The 20,778-nt window shown below is 42.1% G+C and overlaps 2 protein-coding genes across 7 annotated transcripts in view; both read left to right on the top strand.

The window, feature by feature from the left end:
• LOC124134281 (cytosolic 10-formyltetrahydrofolate dehydrogenase-like) overlaps positions 1-5,882 on the top strand; it is a 57,337-nt gene extending 51,455 nt beyond the window's left edge. For all 5 annotated transcript variants that reach the window (XM_046499026.2, XM_046499033.2, XM_046499018.2 and 2 more), the window contains exon 25: positions 303-5,882. The gene's annotated coding sequence lies outside the window, so the exon portion shown is untranslated. The remainder of the gene's footprint in view (positions 1-302) is intronic.
• A 13,275-nt stretch (positions 5,883-19,157) lies between these two features.
• The window catches only part of LOC124134224 (major facilitator superfamily domain-containing protein 4A-like), a 110,801-nt gene continuing 109,180 nt past the window's right edge, over positions 19,158-20,778 (top strand). The window contains exon 1 of one of the 2 annotated variants that reach the window (XM_046498956.2): positions 19,158-19,724. In XM_046498956.2, coding sequence (XP_046354912.2) covers positions 19,387-19,724 — 338 coding nt within the window. In that variant the 5' untranslated portion in view covers positions 19,158-19,386. The remainder of the gene's footprint in view (positions 19,725-20,778) is intronic. The other variant, XM_046498948.2, reaches the window with a different exon arrangement.

Genomic DNA, 20,778 nt, shown 5'->3' with positions numbered 1-20,778 from the left:
TGTGGTGTTAAACTAGAAAACAAATAAACAAACAAAAGATGAACCAATTCTGTTCTTTATATTCCTCACAGGAAACCTTTAACCTCTCCCACTATGATATCAAAGAGGAATTCCCTTTGATTCAACCTTAAAGAGATTGCAGAAATATCACCTCAGAAAATGGGCTTCACATATTGTGCCATTGTGGGGATTCGAACCAGCAGCTTTGGCTTGACAAGCAAGTGCTTAAACCACTAGGCTACCACACCGCCCTCAGACTGCCATAAATATGTTACTAGAATTCTTTGTCCGTTCTGTTGCAGAACCTCATTGGAGTGCCTGACAGGGGTGGACGTGCAGTTAACACCCCAGCTAGTCCTGTGTACCCTGCTTCTACCAAAGACTCTATCTGCCTCTCTGCTTTGCCTTGAAGGAACCATCATAGAGGATAGCGTCCTTGGCTGCTTGGGGGATATGGGATAATCACAGTACTGTGAATCAAGTTGCTTACTATATAATGCAGTCAGTAATTCATAGGTACTTATACTGCAGCAAGATTTATACCATAAAGATAATCAAGAAATAGTTTGAGGCCATATTTGTAGCCATAGTGAAGAGTATGTTTCAGTTTAATGCCCTTTCAAATCTAGGTCCGTAGTAGTTAGTGCAGTGTGTGTAAATCAGACATGGTTGTCGTGTATTTTCTAGACTTTGGTTTATAGAAATAGAGGCTTGATCTGTTTAAAAACTGAATGTGAATGTAAACTCCTACTGGTTTTTTGTTATTGTTAACTGCATTGTCTGTTTGTCAGGATGTCGGGTAAGACGAAAACTAACAATTCAAATGAAGGTACCAAACATGCTGCTCAATCTCTCCTCATCACGTAATGTCAGGTAGAGTAGAAGGTATGTGATATGTGATTGATGTAGCTGGCCTGTTTCAAGGTACAGGTCTGGGACCCACCATCACTGAGTGACCTTATTGCTCCGCTAGTCTCTTGTATTTAAGTGTATACCTTTCTATAAGAACTAAGATTATTTGTTGAATGTTGTGTCATTGTACTGACTGATTGTGTCATTGTACTGACTGATAATGCCACAGTACTGACTAATTGTGTCATTGTACTGTGTCATAGCACTGACTGATTGTGTCATTGTACTGACTGATTGTGTCATAGCACTGACTGATTGTGTCATTGTACTGACTGATTGTGTCATAGTACTGACTGATTGTGTCATTGTACTGATTGTGCCATAGTACTGACTGATTGTGCCATAGTACTGACTGATTGTGTCATAGTACTGACTGATTGTGTCATTGTACTGACTGATTGTGTCATTGCACTGACTGATTGTGTCATAGTGCTGACTGATTGTGTCATAGTGCTGACTGATTGTGTCATTGTACTGACTGATTTTGTCATTGTACTGACTGATTGTGCCATTGTACTGACTGATTGTGTCATTGTACTGATTGTGCCATAGTACTGACTGATTGTGCCATAGTACTGACTGATTGTGTCAAAGTACTGACTGATTGTGTCATTGCACTGACAGATTGTGTCATTGTACTGACTGATTATGTCATAGTACTGACTGATTATGTCATAGTACTGACTGATTGTGTTGTAGTACTGACTGATTGTGTCATAGTGCTGACAATGCTGATCTTAGAAATAGTGCAAATACCCTACAGTGAATGCTCCAACATGTAAATAACTTCCTTTTATTCCGACTACGTTGTATGAATGTCTGCTTGAAAGGGAGTACCTGTGCTGAAAACAAGATCTCTTTGTTTTTTATCATGCTCAGGGCTACATCAGCATCAAACTCGAAACAATCATTATAGTTTATGTATTCATATCACGACACCTGTCCTCTGGGTTCAGTGGTATAACTATGTTATTAGGTTTCAATAGTTTGCATTTGTCTACTTACAAGGTTCGACTTATTGAGTAGAAACTTTATCTTATACTTAATATTAATTTTAATACTATGATTTTGAGCATTATGTATATAATACATAGTGATGTAAGGTGTTTGAAATGATGTGCTGGCTATAAGCTTGTTATGGAAGTTTACCTGTTATCTTTGGAAGCTCCTGAGTGAGACAGTTAATGGGCTTTCTTGACTCTGTTGTTAATTGGATGTACGATATCTTAATATTTTGAATTAATTTTATTATTGGCAGAATTGATGCATCTGCTTATGTTGTGTTGACTCAGTTCTCTGTCCTCCATATTATTGTGTTTTATCATCCAAAACTTCCACTGGTCATATCGGTGATATGAAACTACATCACAATGTTCTGAAGACCATTGTGATGTCATTGATGACAATGATGTCACAATCAAATGACATCATTAATCTCTCTGCCACTGAAGCTGGTTAGCTGTACTTTTACATTCAAGAAACTGATTTGTGTTGTTTACAAACTAAAAAAAATTAAAAAATGATTTTGATGATAAATATAATCTCATCTGTGTGTCTTTTGATATCAAATATATCAACTCTTTGGCAAGCCTTGAGATTTTAACTTTTATAGAGAGTCTTTGATAGAAAAATTCGTAGGATTCTATTTTGAGGCTTGGCCCAAAACGGGACGCTTACTGTGCTATTGACGTTTTATGTTTATTTATGAGAAAAGTGCTGCGTTTGTTATTATGACAAGTGCTTATCCCAAAATGGGAAAAGCTCATCGTGCTATTTGCGTTTTTATGTCTTTTTATGATAAAAGTGCTATGCAGGTTTTTCTGTCTGGTTTGCTGTTGTCTTTGTTTACTTTACTTTTGTTTTGGTCCTGCCATAAAACCGCATCAGAACAAACATCATGGTGTCAGTTGTAAATCATTGTACATTTTATTGATTGATTTTTATTGTGACCTAATGTATAAAGTCCAGGGCCCACTTGCACAAAGCAATCTTAGCGCTAAGACTATTGTAAGCCTATGCTAAAGTATTGGAGTTACAATCATCTTAGCGCTAAGATCGCTTTGTGCAAGTGGGCCCGGATGTTGTTCATGACTTAAACTGTCATATACATGTACTACACAAAAGAAGTTAAGGAACACCCAGTTCTTTCACATTACTAGAGTTAATCTCTTATGCAATAACTAGAGTAACATGAAAGAATTGGGTGTTCTTTAACTTCTTTTGTGTAGTATATGTGTTATATCAAAGGTAAAACCCTGTAATAGTGATAGTTTCTGTTAACTTGTATTACCATATGGTTCAAGATAAATGTGATAATCAAATCCTGCTACCTGTGATAATGATTTCACAGGCCGTAGAATATTGTTGACTTGGAGACACTACTGTTGACAAGAGTACAAACAACCTTCACCTGATATCAGGCCCAAATGCTGTTGTTAATCTATCTATATAACATGTGTTATATTGCCCAGGTTTAGAATACCTGTTTCACTAATGATTGGCTCACAGTCGTGACAATTGACAGGCATTTCATGTTGTATTGTGCTTCATATGGTCATAAAGGCAACGGTGATCCTTTCATGAATAAATAATAATAATAACAATACATCTGAAAAACTCTTTTTTATTCCCCATTGTGTAAACTAGGTGGTACTTAATAGCCGTTGCCAATGTATGATGTAATAGTGTTGTTGATGTAACTCGGTGTCGCTGTGGTGTTGATCAGGAGGGTGATGGTGTACTGGATGTGTCCTGGGATTAGTAGACAAAGAAGATCTCTACCCTGAACAACACCTAATATTTTGCAGACAGACTTAAGGTATTAACTCTAATAAGTGCTATGGTATAAGCAGATTTAATGTAAGAAATCACTTTGCCTCGTGTTAGCCCGGTGTATACGTATTCATTGTCTATTGGGGACTATTGCTGGTTGTCCGTGGTAACTAATATCCTGACAATAGTTCCCAGCATACAATGGGATATATTGCCACCAGAACTAGAAGTCCTGGGATGTCCATTTACAACTGGTTCAAACCTTATTTGTGGTTCATTGTAGTTTTGTTGGAAGGCTCCAGGTCTCTAATAAGCACTGAGTAAGTACGTTTAACATAGAGAAAGTCATGTACAATAATAATGGCCCCAACCAAGCACATTTATCCTGAGGAGCAGTGAGATAGCCTAGTGGTTAAAGCGTTTTCTCAGGCCTGAGTTTGATTCGCCAATATTTGGAACTATGTATGAAACCCATTTCTGGTGTCCCCTGCTTTGATATTGCTGAAATATTGCTAAAAGTGGCGTAAAACCATACTCACTCACTCACTCACATTGACCCTGAAATGATAAGCAAGCTAGTGGTGGGCGGCTGATCGCTGAAATAGTTAACTTCATTGTGCTTATTAGAGGAAATATGGTACACTTGAATTTGCAAGGAAGAGGCGGCCTGTTGCACAGAATGTCTTTATTACACAAGATTTATTTTAATTTTAGTTTAATCGACTTTGAGAACATCACTACTTGATGCAAGAGAAAGTCATGAAGCTATTGTTGACTATATATTATCACCGCCAAAAGAAACACGAATACCATACATGTTGGTTAATATATGAAGACTTATTCATAATCAAGAGATATTAGGTGAACCGATGCTCATGAACGCATCACAGGTGATGTCAAAGATCCATGACTTGAGATGTACCATTTGACTCGTGCAGGATTAGCTTGTACAGTTTGGAAATGACATGACGCATTTTGTTATCTGAATAAAAACACTGTGGTAACATTTGACTGATTCTTAGTTTTGTTACTAATTGGTACACATCCCTTTTCAACGTACATACTTCTCAATATGTTTCTTTGCTTTCCGTTTCTTTTGGTGATGCTTTCCGTTTCTTTTGGTGATGAGTATATTTGGTGTACTATGAGTAGGTGTTAGTTATTCAGAAACAGTGCGTCTTTACTCGCCAATCAAATGCCAGTCAATACTGTTATGACCATTGAACATTTACACCTGGAATAATATCCCGTATACCTAGGTAATACATACAAATACTATTAATATAATTATCCTGTGGAGGGTGACACTGATGTTAGCGGCTACTTTATCGTCTGTATATAGAAGTTACTTAGTGTGTGCTACATTGTAACCCTCCACAATATTTGTACATAGAATAAATACTATTTTTGTAATAGCTGTCAAAGCGTACATGTTAAACAGGATTCCAGAGATGCAAGTGATGTTTGTCCACAGGTGGTAGATGTTTAGGAAACATGTCTTCTGATGACCTTTTGCATTAGTTTAGAGCGACTATGCTTGTCAGAGGTGACTACCGGGATAGGGTGGTCAAGCTCGCTGACTTGGTTGATGCATGTCTTCGTATCCCAGTTGCGAGGATCGATGCTCATGATGTCAATCACTGGAGTGTCTGGTCCAGACTCTATTATTTTTACTTATGAGAAGTTACTTTTAGCTTGGGTATTAACCATGGTATCCATGTTAGTTTTTGTTAAACTTGAACAATTTGAATTCAAAAGCAAATGCTATAGTAATCCCAAGAATCAATCAAGACTGTTGATTGTCTATATATTTCTGTGGGTGTACCGTAATAGGAAACCACCTATGTCTGGATGCATCTTCCGGACAATGAATAATAATAATAATAATAATAATCGCATCTTCATTATTATTATTATTATTATTTTTCTGTTTGCTATGATGAGCTACTAATCTGTTTCCTACTTTAGATAAGGGCCCCCCCCTGAAGCTATTGTGGGATTATGATTCAGTGTTAATGTGAATTTGACGATGGCATGACCCATCCTTGACTTGTCCTTAGTGGTTTATGGCCATTGGCAGTGTTAATAGATACAATACAACACAGCATGACATGTGGACAACAAGCTGTTTAGCTTCAGGTGGTGGAAGTGTGAAGGTTTGCAACAATACGTACATGAAATAAACATATCTGTGTCAATAACATGTTTGTTGTTTTGTCAAAACATTTAGTCAATTCAGTATTGATTCAACCAACCAACTGACCTTCACAAATTTCTTTATGATTGGATTTCTGTAGTCGTTTGTCTAGTTGATCTATATTTCCACAATATTCACTTTAAATAACAATGAGGCACATATAGATCACTTTTCAGGGAGTTGCCAAGTAGTTGATGTCATTGCAACCTCCCACACTCTTCCATTACGGGGGCGGTCGGGTAGCCTAGTGGTTAAAGCGTTCGCTCGTCACGCCGAAAACCCGGGTTCGATTCCCGACATGGGTACAATGTGTGAAGCCAATTTCTGGTGTCCCCCGCCGTGATATTGCTGGAATATTGCTAAAAGCGGCGTAAAACCATACTTACTCACTCACTCTTCCATTACGTGGTGTCACGTGATCACAAATCACAAAATCAGGTGAAGCCAATTTGGTCGTGGAGAGTTCGTGGTGTGGTGACGGTGTTTCGGCAGTTTGGCCCCAGAGAGTTTCTAGGGCTTCGGTCTTGTCCCACACAGACGCACATGTAACTCAAGTGACTTTGTTCGAAATGCGCCTCAGTTCACCTAGCAGTGAATGGGTACCCGGTAGGATGAGATGGTAATGTGGTTGTTAGCCTTCCAGTGCCTCACAGACAGCTTGGGTTGTATACTCCCCAGGGAGAAGAGAATGATTTTTGAGTGCACACTAATCCAGTGACGGGTAATAACAGCGCTTTGATCATGCCCCTGTTTGGTGTGGAAATATGCTCAATATAAAAAGCCTATTACAAGTAGCGCCTACATTATAAGCTATACTCCCATTACAAGTCATGTCACCATTTTTGAAGTAATCGAATACGCAACTTCCGGACGAGGTTGTGAATGGTCAAGGGTATTTATCATAATAGTAAGGAGATAAAATACACTGGGCTATCGAGGATGATATAGCAGTACAAACTGCTGTCTCGGTATTGTGAATACAGACAGATTCATGTTGATAATAACACTGATAACATTATACAAGTCATGTATCTCTGTAGACAAATGGGGCGGTGGGGTCAAGTGGGTACAGCGGTAGTAAATTGTTTCAAACCAAATACCTATGTATGTAACACTTACGGCAGACACGGAACAGCCACAACAACCCAAACCAACAAATGTAGCATTGTGACAATAGATTCAGCAGCCCCCCGTACCAGATGGGATGCCCCCAGACTGCACAAAGGCTTCGACGTCATACGGCGAACCAACCGAGACAGTGATGATACTGTGACATCTTCAGAAACCCCCATCTACTGTTCATCGCAAGGAATCGCCACAACAACGTACTTCTAACAATGACATTAGTCGATTCATAATTCATTAGAATGCTTTGAACACTTCCATTACCCTTAAGCCGACAAAACTGCAGCTAAAAGAATAAAAATGTCTATACATCAAATGCATTTTGAGTTTTGCTTGATTATAAGATAATGTTTGCCCAAACAAATGAACTCCAATACGCCAAATATAAAAGCGTCACTTGAGAATGTGAAAAAGTATTGTAGCATTGGGCGTTTATTTCATGATACGGTATACATGTCTGCTTTCCATTCCTTAATATGTTATCGGAATTTTATTTCATCTGGGGATCACTCTGGTCTCACATACGCATTGATGGTAAGTATTTATCAATATTTCCAAGGCTGCAACTCTTAAAACATAGCCTAAAAAACAGCTAAAACTCCCCTGAGTTTTGTGAGGATCGAACCTGTGACCCTGACAGTGACGTCATGCAGCTGTCGTTTGGGGATAGCTGTCAAAACGGATTAATGTGGAGAGTGACCACTCCCCGCCAGTTGATTCCCCTGTCGCACACCAGTCGATGATGAATGAGGGATGTGGTTGTTCATTCACTGTGGACATAATGCCATCGGCTGTTGTGCCTTCTGTGCTATACCTCAGTGTCTCCGTCAGTGTGGTATACTGGTGTATATACGTTATGTATGTCTCAGTCAGTGTGGTATACTGGTGTATATACGTTATCTATGTCTCAATCAGTGTGGTATATGGGTGTATATACGTTATGTATGTCTCAGTCGGTGTGGTATATTGGTGTATATACGTTATCACATGTCTCAATCAGTGTGGTATATTGGTGTATATACGTTATCATATGTCTCAGTCAGTGTGGTATATTGGTGTATATATGTTATCTGCCTGTCAGTGTGGTACATTGGTGTATATACACTATCTATGTCTCAGTCAGTGTGGTATATTGGTGTATGTAATTTATCTATGTCTCAGTCAGTGTGGTATATTGGTGTATATACGTTATCAGAGGGGTGTTCATTAAAGATTTCCCCTGACCCACTTCCGATGGACCTAGTGGAATGAAACTTGGCATAGATATTGGTCTTTCTCCACATAGGAACCACCAAGAGTTACACACTTCTCCCATCGTTTTACGCAACTATGGAGACCTCGCTTGTAAAAGCCCTCATTTTGCGTCTCAAACCAGGACTTGACTTCAGAAATCAGTGTTTCATCATCTGTGAAACGTTTTCCCTTCAAAAATGACTTCATGGTTGGAAAGAGGTGGAAGTCAGATGGTGCAAGGTCAGGAGAGTAAGGAGGATGTGGAAGGATTTCATAGCCACAGGACCGCGCTTCTGTCTGGGCAACATGAGAGTTGTGTACTGGAGCATTGTCTTGCAGGAGACGGACACCCTTGGTCAGCATGGCACGCCTCTTAAGCTTGATAGCGTCCCGCAATTTCCGCAGCAGTGAAGCATAATAAGCTCCTGTAATTGTGGTACCCTTTGCCAAGAAATCCATCATCACTACTCCGTGCTGGTCCCAAAACACCGTGAGCATGACCTTGCCTGCAGAGGGTTGGACACGTGCCTTCTTTGGGGGTGGTGACTCCACATGCTTCCATTGCATCGACTGAACTTTAGTCTCAGGATCATAGTGATGGACCCATGTTCCATCCTGTGTGATAAGTCTGTCAAAAAGGTTTGCCTGTTTTTTTTGGCACATGTCCAAAAGATCCTTTGAGCCATTGACTCGTTCCTGCTTTTGGAAAGATGTGAGCAACCTGGGAATCCATCGTGCAGACACCTTATGCATGTTCGAATTGTCATGGATGATTTTTTCCACAGACCCTACACTGATCTTGACATCTTGTGCTAACTGGCGAACAGTTATACGTCGGTCTGCCAAAATGGCGGTCTCCACTTGATGGATAGTGTCCTCATCGATGGCTGAATGGGGGCGACCAGGAATGGCAGCTGTTTCCACAGATGTCCGACCACACTTGAACTGGCGATGCCAGTGTTTAACAACGTCATATGATGGGGCATCTTCCCCATAAGTTGCTTTCATTTCATCGAAAGTTTCTTTTGGTGTGCGACCTTTCAAATATAAAAACCTAATCACTGCTCGGTATTCTACCGGCTCCATTGTCACACCCTACTCGATCATAACACCTGTAAAAGTGGTAAGATCAATAGTTCGGTGCTGCAAATTCAGACATAACCCATAGATACATGTATCATTTCAACCAAATATGATAACCCTAAGTGGTTTAGGGGAAATCTTTAATGAACACCCCTCGTATATTGGTGTATACTCACTATCTATGTCTCAGTCAGTGTGGTATATTGGTGTATATATGTTATGTATGTCTCACTCAGTGTGGTATATTGGCGTATATATGTTATGTTTATCTCAGTCACTGTGGTTACTGGTTGTATATACGTTATCTATGTCTCAATCAGTTTGGTATATGGGTGTATATACGTTATCTATGTCTCAATCAGTGTGGTATATGGGTGTATATACATTATCTATGTCTTAGTCAGTGTGGTATATGGGTGTATATACGTTATCTATGTCTCAATCAGTGTGGTATATGGGTGTATATACGTTATCTATGTCTCAATCAGTGTGGTATATGGGTGTATATACGTTATCTATGTCTTAGTCAGTGTGGTATATGGGTGTATACACGTTATCCATGTCTTAGTCAGTGTGGTATATGAGTGTATATACGTTATCTATGTCTCAATCAGTGTGGTATATGGGTGTTTATACGTTATCTATGTCTCAATCAGTGTGGTACATGGGTGTATATACGTTATCTATGTCTCAATCAGTGTGGTATACGGGTGCATATACGTTATCTATGTCTCAATCAGTGTGGTATATGGGTGTATACACGTTATCTATGTCTTAGTCACTGTGGTATATGGGTGTATATACTATTTCAGCTAGTGTGATATAGTCTATATCTCTCTGTGTTGTCTCACTCTCAGCTATATATTTATAAAAGGTATATTTGTTTCTACTTGTGTGGTGTATTAATGTTTATTATTTCCGTGTTGTCCCACTCACACATGAGTGAGTGAGTGAGTGAGTGAGTATTAACGCCGCTGTCCGCTGGGTGTGGAAGGAGAGCTCATGTCCATCTGAGACGCATGCTTTGGTGAGACCCACTGGCAGTGTCATGGTGCTGACATATCCGACGTGCTCCGACACTGAACCAGGGTGAAGTTGTATTGAGCGAGAGCGTAGCTAGAACTGAAGTACAGCATGCCTTTTCTCTTTGCCAGTGTAAATAGTGGAATGTAGATTGAAAGACGGAAATAGCAACACGATTATCAGCCCGTGGCATAACACCTCTCTACAACATGACCTAATAATCAGCCATTCGCTATTGTGATAAGATCTCATTGGTTTGAATAATTAATGACGGGACGTGGCAAAAATTTCTCACAATGGCTGCTTCACAGCTAATTTACTAACAAAAAAGGCAAATTATAGGTTTATGTAGAAAAAGTGACAGGATCGCCAGATGTTTTTGGCCACCGACATCAGCCCATACCAAACTGTTATACATTGTGCTACTGTACGACATTCTGTATCTACAGATGTAAAAAATAACTTATCTACCGATGTCTGATGTCTGATGTCTGATATGTCAGTAGCACGTGTCTTGTTACATGTACACGTGGCCGAGTTATGTCAGTAGCACGTGTCTTGTTACATGCACACGTGGCCGACTTATGTAACCGGCACGTATCTTGTTTCATGTACACGTGGCCGAGTTATGTCAGTAGCACGTGTCTTGTTACATTACATGAGTTATGTTAGTAGCACGTGTCTTGTTTCATGTACACGTGGCAGAGTTATGTCACTGGCACGTCTCTTGTTATATGTACACGTGGCCGACTTATGTCACTGACACGTGTCTTGTTTCATGTACACGTGGCCGAGTTATGTTAGTAGCACGTGTCTTGTTACATGTACACGTGGCCGAGTTATGTCAGTAGCACTTGTCTTGTTTCATGTACACGTGGCCGAGTTATGTCAGTAGCACGTGTCTTGTTACATGTACACGTGGCCGAGTTATATCAGTAGCACGTGTCTTGTTACATTACACGAGTTATGTCAGTAGCACGTGTCTTGTTTCATGTACACGTGGCCGAGTTATGTCAGTAGCACGTGTCTTGTTACATGTACACGTGGCCGAGTTATGTCAGTAGCACGTGTCTTGTTACATGTACACGTGGCCGAGTTATGTCAGTAGCACTTGTCTTGTCACATGTACACGTGGCCGAGTTATGTCAGTAGCACTTGTCTTGTTACATGTACACGTGGCCGAGTTATGTCAGTAGCACTTGTCTTGTTACGTGTACACGTGGCCGAGTTATGTCAGTAGCACGTGTCTTGTTACATGTACACATATGTGGTGGCACGTGGTCCTATGCACAGCGCACAAACACTAATCAGGTGTAGTCAAGCAACGTCGGTCTCGGAGAGTAAATGGATGGGTTAGCTTGTAAAGCCGAAGAACTGGGTTCGATGCCGTGTGCGTGTCGCTACGTCTGGACGAATTGCCTATTAGCAATAGACCGTTTATATAATACAGTGCCCCTTATTGGTTTTTCATTCCGTTGAATATCTGGAATTGTAAACGCCATTGATTATAGCGCAGTCATCATATCTCATATTCTGTTTTTTTCAGAGCCTGGCAACATTTGTACGTGTCGTTTAGAGGATTATTCTGTACATTTATGATATAAATTAGTTTTAAGTAACATTATTAGCCATGCTACTAAAACAGGAACAGTCAGGCCAGCAAGAACATATGGATATACTCAGCGCGTTATGTCGTTTTGCGCCGGTCCTCATTTCAGTGAGTGAGTGAGTGAGTGAGTGAGTGAGTGAGTGAGTGAGTTAAAATTTAACGTCGCCCTATAGCGACGAGAACATTTGATATACACAAGTGAGTCATGAATATAAAGTTATATTTAAAAACAAATTTGTCAAACATATTTGGACATAACAATATAATGTATACAGTTTAAAACACGGGCTATAGCCCACCAGTAACCAAAGCTAGGCCACCTCGCTGGGGATCATTGGAACTTCCGGTACCTCAGCTTCCTGGATGATGCCAAAGAAGGATTTGCACCATCACTTAAAACACTGGTGGTTGTGCACACTACTAGCCTATATTCAATTCGGCCAGGGGCGGTCGGGTAGCCTAGTGGTTAAAGCGTTCGCTCGTCACGCCGAAGACCCGGGTTCGATTCCCGACATGGGTACAATGTGTGAAGCCAATTTCTGGTGTGCCCCGCTGTGATATTGCTGGAATATTGCTAAAAGCGGCGTAAAATCAAACTCACTCACTCATTTTGGTCAGGACTTACGCTAAGGTGGGATTATGTCTATTAGGCGTACCACAAACCTATTTTCGAGCGTTCGAATCCCGGTTCGTAAACGTTTAATGATATGTGATGAAAGCCCAATATCACGCAGGTCTCAACCTGCGTGATATTGGGCTTTCATCATACCAAGCTGATAGGCCGTGATATAGCAGGAATAATGCTCAATGCGGCTTTAAATACATAGTTTAAGCATTTTTTCAAAACACAGTCAGTTGACCAGGTCCACCCAAACCGCCGTCAAATCAACAATTGATTACTAAAATGATTCATCTGATTTGCAGCACAAAAACGCAACTTCATTTCATGTAGAAATATTCACCCAAACTCACCATCAGCACAATCGCCAAAACACATCATCAATATCCAGAGCCAAGATTCTCTAAGACTGCTACCAGGCCTTAAGATCACCATTCAACGTGTAATCCTATATGCATGTACATTTATATGCCCCTGTATGTAGAAAACACATAATATGATTCCAATATACTCTCCAAAAAAAACCCCCGCATACCCGATTGTATTACAATGAATATTGTTTGTTTCACCAAAATGGCCTCAAAATTGTTGAAATACGCCATGGATCATCTATATTTACGGAGGTGAGTATTTGGTACAGGAAATTATGCCATTTGGTTTTGAAATTTTCACTTTGGGTGCGTTGTTCACAAATTTCTAAAACATGTCGCCCAAACGCAAACCTTAAGCGTTTCACACGTGCAAATCATAGAAAACGTACAGGTTTGCAATTTTGATCGAACGTAATTATGCCACGACCTGACTCTGCAACAGGCAATACCGCCAAACGCCGACTTCAAGCTAGAGAGACTCAGACATCGTCTTTATGTCAACCAGACAATTTCAGGTCTCCTTGTACGATTTCAACACGCTGGGTCAACCAATGACTGTCCACATTCCGGCCGACCACGAGTCACTACACCCGCCCAAGATCGGTACATCCGGGTGCTGCATTTACGTGATCGGACTGTCACGGCCGAACACACAGCTGTCAACGTGCCAGGATACGAAGGATATGCGCCCAGACTGTACGGAATCGTCTTCGCCAGGTTGGATTGAGAGTCAGGAGACCTTACTTTGGCTTCATCTTACGACGTCATCGCTGCCTTCAACGCGTTCGTTGGTGTACCAACGTTCAGATCTGGAGTCTGAGACACTGCAGACGAATATGGTTTAGTGGTGAATCACACCGTCTCTTTCAAAGACGTGATGGCCGAGTTCGTGTTAACGGACGTTTTGCCGTACTTGTGCACGTCAAGTGGAAAAAAATGGTGGAGGAAGTGTGGGTGGCAATATCCTACACTCAACGCAGGAATCTTGTTTACGTGCAGGGTAGTCTGACGACTTGACGTTTCAGGGACGACATTTTGTAGCAACACCTTCCTGCAATTGACGTCCAACATGAGATTTTCCAACATGGCAACGCCAGGCCGCACATGGTTCGCGTCAAGGGAGTCTTCCTGGCCAATTACACGTAAATGTTCTTCTTGGCTATCCAGATCGTCAACTGAGCATCTTTGGGAAGTACTCGGCCGACGTCCACAACAGAGTCAACCACAGGCTGCAACACTTCATGAACTGGCTCAAACACTGCTCGAGGAATGGAGAAGGATTCCCCAGGCCAGAATTCAGAGACAAATACAACCAATGCCTAGACGTTGCCCTGCGGTTATGCAGGCACGTGGTGGTCATAACAGATATCGAACTTGACGTTACCACTGACCATCTGTACGACATCCGTCGTCCGAAACCTATTGTAACCATGATTAACCATGACAGACAATGTCCTGTATGAAGTAAACTGCTTGTGTAGTAACAAGCGGCCACTTATCGTTTATTTCAACCAACACACGAAAAACAAATGAGGTTGTTATTAAATTGATTCAATAAACTAATTAACAATCGTTCACTTATCTTTAAATTCAATCAAAACAAAAGCTAATAATCAATCCTATATGTATTAATTTCAACCAATACGCTAATTAACAATCGATCATATATTTATACATTCAACCATTACACTAACAATCCGACCCTTATCGTTAAATTCAAACCCGAAGATCCGGGTTAGAATTGGTCTTCAGCAACCCATGCTTGTCGTAAGAGGCGACTGACAGTCTCACTCTGATGCTTCCTTACAGGTCCATGGCAATTGCAGCGGAGACTGGAAAACACCAAACTAATTATGTTTCCCAAACCTGCATGTTTGTAGAATATGTAGCATGCTATCACTGCCTTAGGCACTGCAATTCGCTGTACAGAGTTGCGCCCCTTTGGCAAGCAAGACAACTATGATTGTGGGTTCGAATGTCGGTTTGCCCCGATTATGTTTCTAGGTTTGTCAACACCATACCCATGCTCGTGGGTTTCACCAAAGTGGTAAATGTCTGAGACCTGCATCACTTCGGTCTTTCCTCCCACATTAAGCTGACACGCCGTGATATAACTGGAATACCCTGCGACGAGGCGTTAAACCCAACTCACTCACTAACTGCCTGATTGAAGCTTGTCATGTTTTATCCAGCCCTGGACTGTAGTCCGATTTCTATTAATGATGTGCGAGAATAGGTATATTTGATACTTTGGGTGTGGATATGTATACTTTTCATAATAGTAATATCCTATCTACAAAAGACCATTTAACTACATTCTATTAACTTTTATATATATTAATTTTGATCAAAGCAATAACTCATATCTGATCTCATGAGTCAGCATGATATCATGTAAGCGCCAGACAAGTGTCAGTTTAATAGACACTGCTATTCATCAACTAGATACTAGTACATGTTCAAGGACTGAAAGAATAACGAGTCTGATTACTTCCATTGCAACGAATACCGATAGAAACATTAACTTTGCTTGCAAAATCAAGACAATGAAAGTGACCGTGGAGTACATAAAGAGTGAGTGGGTATAGTTTTACGCCGCTTTTAGCAATATTCCAGCAATATAACGGCGGGGGACACCAGAAATGGGCTTCACACATTGTACCCATGTCGGGAATCGAACCCGGGTCTTCGGCGTGACGAGCGAACGCTTTAACCACTAGGCTACCCGACCGCTCCAGTACATAAAGAGATAAGGGGACATACGAAGGGCAGCCAGTTTAACAGGGCGGGGTACGATGGGCCAGTCTACTCAGGTGATGTGTGCTCAGTAGGAAAGTCCGATTCCCGGATTCGCTCTGATCATGTTTGTAGGTTGTCAGCACCATGCCTCATGCTCGTGGTTTCACCAAAGCTGTAAACATCACCTGCATCACTTGTGGGTGTCTTTCTACACTAAGCTGACACGCCCTACTATAAGTGGAATACTGTTCAAAGCGGCGTTAATCCCAACTCACTCACTCACTTTGACAGGGCACATACATCGAGAACAGCATTTGTTCAGGGCACAGACATCGAGGAGGGCATGTGTTCAGGGCACAGACATCGAGAACAGCATGTGCTCAGGGCACAGACATCGAGAACAGCATTTGTTCAAGGCACAGACATCGAGGACATAATTTGTTCAGGGCACAGACATCGAGGACATCATGTGTTCAGGGCACAGACATCGAGGACGGCATGTGTTCAGGGCACAGACATCGAGGACGGCATGTGTTCAGGGCACAGACATCGAGGACGGCATGTGTTCAGGGCACAGGCATCGAGGACCTCCCTCTGTACTCCTGACCCCATAAAGTGCGTCTCTCAACTTCACTCTGCACTCCTGACCCCATGAAGTGCGTCTCTCAACCTCACTCTGTACTCCTGACCCCATGAAGTGCGTCTCTCAACCTCCCTCTGTACTCCTGACCCCATGAAGTGCGTCTCTTAACCTCACTCTGTACTCCTTACCCCATGAAGTGCGTCTCCCAACCTCACTCTGTACTCCTTACCCCATGAAGTGCGTCTCTCAACCTCACTCTGTACTCCTTACCCCATGAAGTGCGTCTCCCAACCTCACTCTGTACTCCTGACCCCATGAAGTGCGTCTCCCAACCTCACTCTGTACTCCTGACCCCATGAAGTGCGTCTCTCAACCTCCCTCTGTACTCCTGACCCCATGAAGTGCGTCTCTCAACCCCACTATGTACTCCTGACCCCACGAAGTGCGTCTTTCAACCTCACTCTGTACTCCTGACCCAATAAAGTGCGTCTCTCAACCTCACTCTGTACTCCTGACCCCATGAAGTGCGTCTCTCAACCTCACTCTGTACTCCTGACCCCATGAAGTGCGTCTCTCAACCTCCCTCTGTTCTCCTTACCCCATGAAGTGCGTCTCTCAACTTCACTCTGCACTCCTGACCCCATGAAGTGCGTCTCTCAACCTCACTCTGTACTCCTGACCCCATGAAGTGCGTCTCTCAACCTCCCTCTGTACTCCTGACCCCATGAAGTGCGTCTCTCAACCCCACTATGTACTCCTGACCCCACGAAGTGCGTCTTTCAACCTCCCTCTGTACTCCTTACCCAATAAAGTGCGTCTCTCAACCTCACTCTGTACTCCTGACCCCATGAAGTGCGTCTCTCAACCTCACTCTGTACTCCTGACCCCATGAAGTGCGTCTCTCAACCTCCCTCTGTTCTCCTTACCCCATGAAGTGCGTCTCTCAACCTCCCTCTGTTCTCCTTACCCCATGAAGTGCGTCTTTCAACCTCCCTCTGTTCTCCTTACCCCATGACGTGCGTCTCTCAACCTCACTCTGTACTCCTGACCCCGTGAAGTGCGTCTCTCAACCTCACTATGTACTCCTGACCCCATGAAGTGCGTCTCTCAACCTCACTCTGTACATCTGACCCCATGAAGTGCGTCTCTCAACCTCACTCTGTACTCCTGACCCCATGAAGTGCGTCTCTCAACCTCACTCTGTACTCTGACTGCTTGTGAAGATACAGTGTATGAAGTTATGGTTTGTCTTATGACAGAAGTGATGTTCAGCAGTCGGTGTGTGTTCCCCGCCGTAATATTGCTGTAATGTTGCTAAAAGCGTGGTAAAACTATATTCACTCACTCATGATGTTCAATCTGATAATCTCAGTATCGTAATTATACGTATAATTTATCAGTGAATTCACATATTTCCGTACTGAATATATATTTCACGTTGGTTGATTTCACTGTTTAGAGGATCTATTCACACTCTTGCTTAAAACCCAAAACTTTGGGAGAGCAAGCTAATTACAGCGTTTCGATTTTACGAGACATTTACATCGTTATGGCATGTCTGATGTTTGGAACGGTATGGAGACTGTTTTAAGCATTTCCCTTGAAGCCGAGATCTGCATGTGGCGGGGCATACGACGTGCGCTCTTCAATGAACAAGGGGAAAACTGAAATGCAATTATTTAAGATCAACCTGCCCACTGTAATCAATACATGCTACAGTAATAATTACACAACTACGTCACAAAGCCGCAACTGTCCGAGCTGCTCGTGGTTGGGAATCTCACAAAACGGTAACGAGATGACGAAAGTCACTCGCCCAACCGGCTGGTTCAATTTCAGAGACAACTAATGTTGACTACCTGTGTGCGTGCGTGCGTGCGTGCGTGCGTGTGTGTGAAAGAATCGGAAAGTGCTTACATAGTAAAGGAGTGTTATGTATAACAACTTCTTTATATACTACTCAAAAGAAGTTAAGGACCACCCGAGTCTTTAATGGTCCTTAACCTGTATTAGTAGTATATGTGACCACTTGTCATAATCACCCAAGGAAAACTATGTTTACTACCACAGATAAAATACCCTATGGAGATCCGGGGTAGAATAGGTCTTCAGCAACCAATGCTTGCTGTAAAAGGCGACTATGCTTGTCGTAAGCGGCGACTAATGGGATCGGGTGGCCAGGCTCGCAGTCTTGGTTGATAACTGTCATCGTATCCCAATCGCGTGGATCGATTCTCATGACATCAATCACTGGATTTTCTTGTTCAGACTCGATTATTCACAGACCACCGTCATATAGCTGGAATATTGCTGTGCGGCGTTAAACAGCAAACAAACAAACACACCTCAGATAAAAAGAAGGGTAGGTCGTGCTGAAGGGTACTGTCAGACACCTATACGTCCTGCAGCTCTCTGTAATCCGAAACAGCTTTGCGCACCACGTTACACCACCAAGAGTATTTAGAAGGTAAACAAGTTACAAGTTTTGCTTCATGTCTTTAAACAAGTAATTCTGAAATGATTCAGACAAACTTCTTGTACTTGAGTTAACAACGCCAGGCAATCAGCCTTTACGTAAGTCGTTTCAGAACGTGAGGAAAGCGTCTTATTTACGATTTCCACTTGGAAACTTCTTTCTCCATTTACAACCGACTCCGTCAAATTACTGCTCTATTTTTATGTTGCGTAAACCCATTGACATACAACCCTTTTCGTTATGACATCATTTTTCTTCATTACTGCTCTGCAATTTGTAAACGAGAATTTCTCCACTGAGAGAATTAAATGGAACTTCAAAAACGTCAGGCGAATGAAGCGCTGAGCGGCAGGTGAAACCCAGTAGATCGCCCCAACTGTGTTGAGGGAGCTTGTAAAATCAATACAACATGTCATTCCGTTACAGTTTCCGATCCAAGTTTTCATAGCCTCATGTGTTCAATAAGGCAGCCTATGCATTCATTGCGGCAGATTGTGTCGGCTGCTACTGTAGTCAGCTGCTCAAGTGGATCACGCGGAATGTGGATTTGCTCGTTTGGGTAGACGTTGTGAAGCAGACGAACTTAACCCATGCCAAGAAATACAAGCAAGAGCAGCCGGGAGGAGGGGACGAATTGAATAAAAATGGATGGAACGGACGAAAAGTGGGGTGAAACTGACAATTCTTTGAATCATTCAGCTTCTGTGGATGGAGCCAAATGGATAACCCACAGCGAGCAGACGACACTGGGAAAAGAAGAAAAAGTTTCTTTTTGGCGGTTGTTTATGGACAACAGGCTTCAAGTTGTCACCTATTGTCTCGTGTTCGGCAGTTTTGGAGTTTGTGTTGGATTCCTTGGCCCAACAGTGTTTGATTTGGGATGTCAAACGAACTCCGATCTGAAGGAAATGAATTGGGTCTTCTTTGTGCAACTCCTCATGACCTTAGTAGGATCGATAACATCAGGCTGTATGGCCGACAGGTAAGTTGACATACTGTCCTAGGACGAAACACAGTTTTGTAGAGGGCTATTTAACTAATTAACGCCCTGTCCTATACCGCATGTACCTTGCTTCGTGCGAGATACTGTGACCAGTCGATGCTACATGTGTTGAACGGTCAAGGCTGCCTCTTGTTAACACGACAACCATCTTTCACACGTATTATACAGTATTGATGATGGATATTTATTATTGAAGTATTAAATCCACAGACCACATACTGCACACATCAACATTGTGACGAGTCGATGCTGATATAACGTTTAAAATGGTCCATGTTTCTCTTTTGACGTGTTGAGCATTTTGAACTGTTTTATGCAGCATCGTTGATTGCTATTTAACACTGAGCTATGGAATTCCACACAACACAGCTCCGTTTTAACCACCGTGTCAAGTCGACGCGGACATGATTTGTTTGAATGATCAATCGTCTAGTTTGCCTTTTGTTCGCTTTGGCAACGATTGTGAACACATTGTATTGATAAATTTGAGCATTACAAAATCGGTTGGTCTACGTGACATTGTGGTTCGTTCAGGACATGCCGCATGACATAACTCCAATATTAAACACTTGGCCCGGTTTCACAAAGCTGTCTTATATGATATGCTTGTCCTAAGCTAGTAACATGGGTAGAGATGCATTTTCTTTCAAGTGTGCAACAGGGCACCCCTAACGATGTTTGAATGTTCCTTTTGAAAGTTAAGTGTGCCAGCAAGAAGTCTACTCTTGATCCGTCTTTGAAGTCTGTGAATGTCATTTCACCATGAGGTAGTTTCCCCCCTTCCATAAAGTTGAGATCCGGGGTAGAATAGGTCTTCAGCAACCCATGTTTGCCGTAAAAGGCGACTATGCTTGTCGTAAAAGGCGACTAACGAAATCGGGTGGTCAGGCTCGCTGACTTGGTTGATGCAGGTCATCGATCCCAATTGCGTGGATCGATGTTCATGATGTCAATCACCGGATTGTCTGGTCCAGACTCGATTATTTACAGACCTCCGTCATATAGCTGGAATATTGCTGAGTGCGGCGTTAAA

The sequence above is a fragment of the Haliotis rufescens genome, unplaced genomic scaffold (assembly GCF_023055435.1).
Source record: "Haliotis rufescens isolate VD_foot unplaced genomic scaffold, xgHalRufe1.0.p SCAF_16, whole genome shotgun sequence".
Lineage (NCBI taxonomy): Eukaryota > Metazoa > Mollusca > Gastropoda > Lepetellida > Haliotidae > Haliotis > Haliotis rufescens.
The sequence above is the reverse complement of the archived record's forward strand: the minus strand, read 5'-3'. Positions and strand labels throughout refer to the sequence as shown.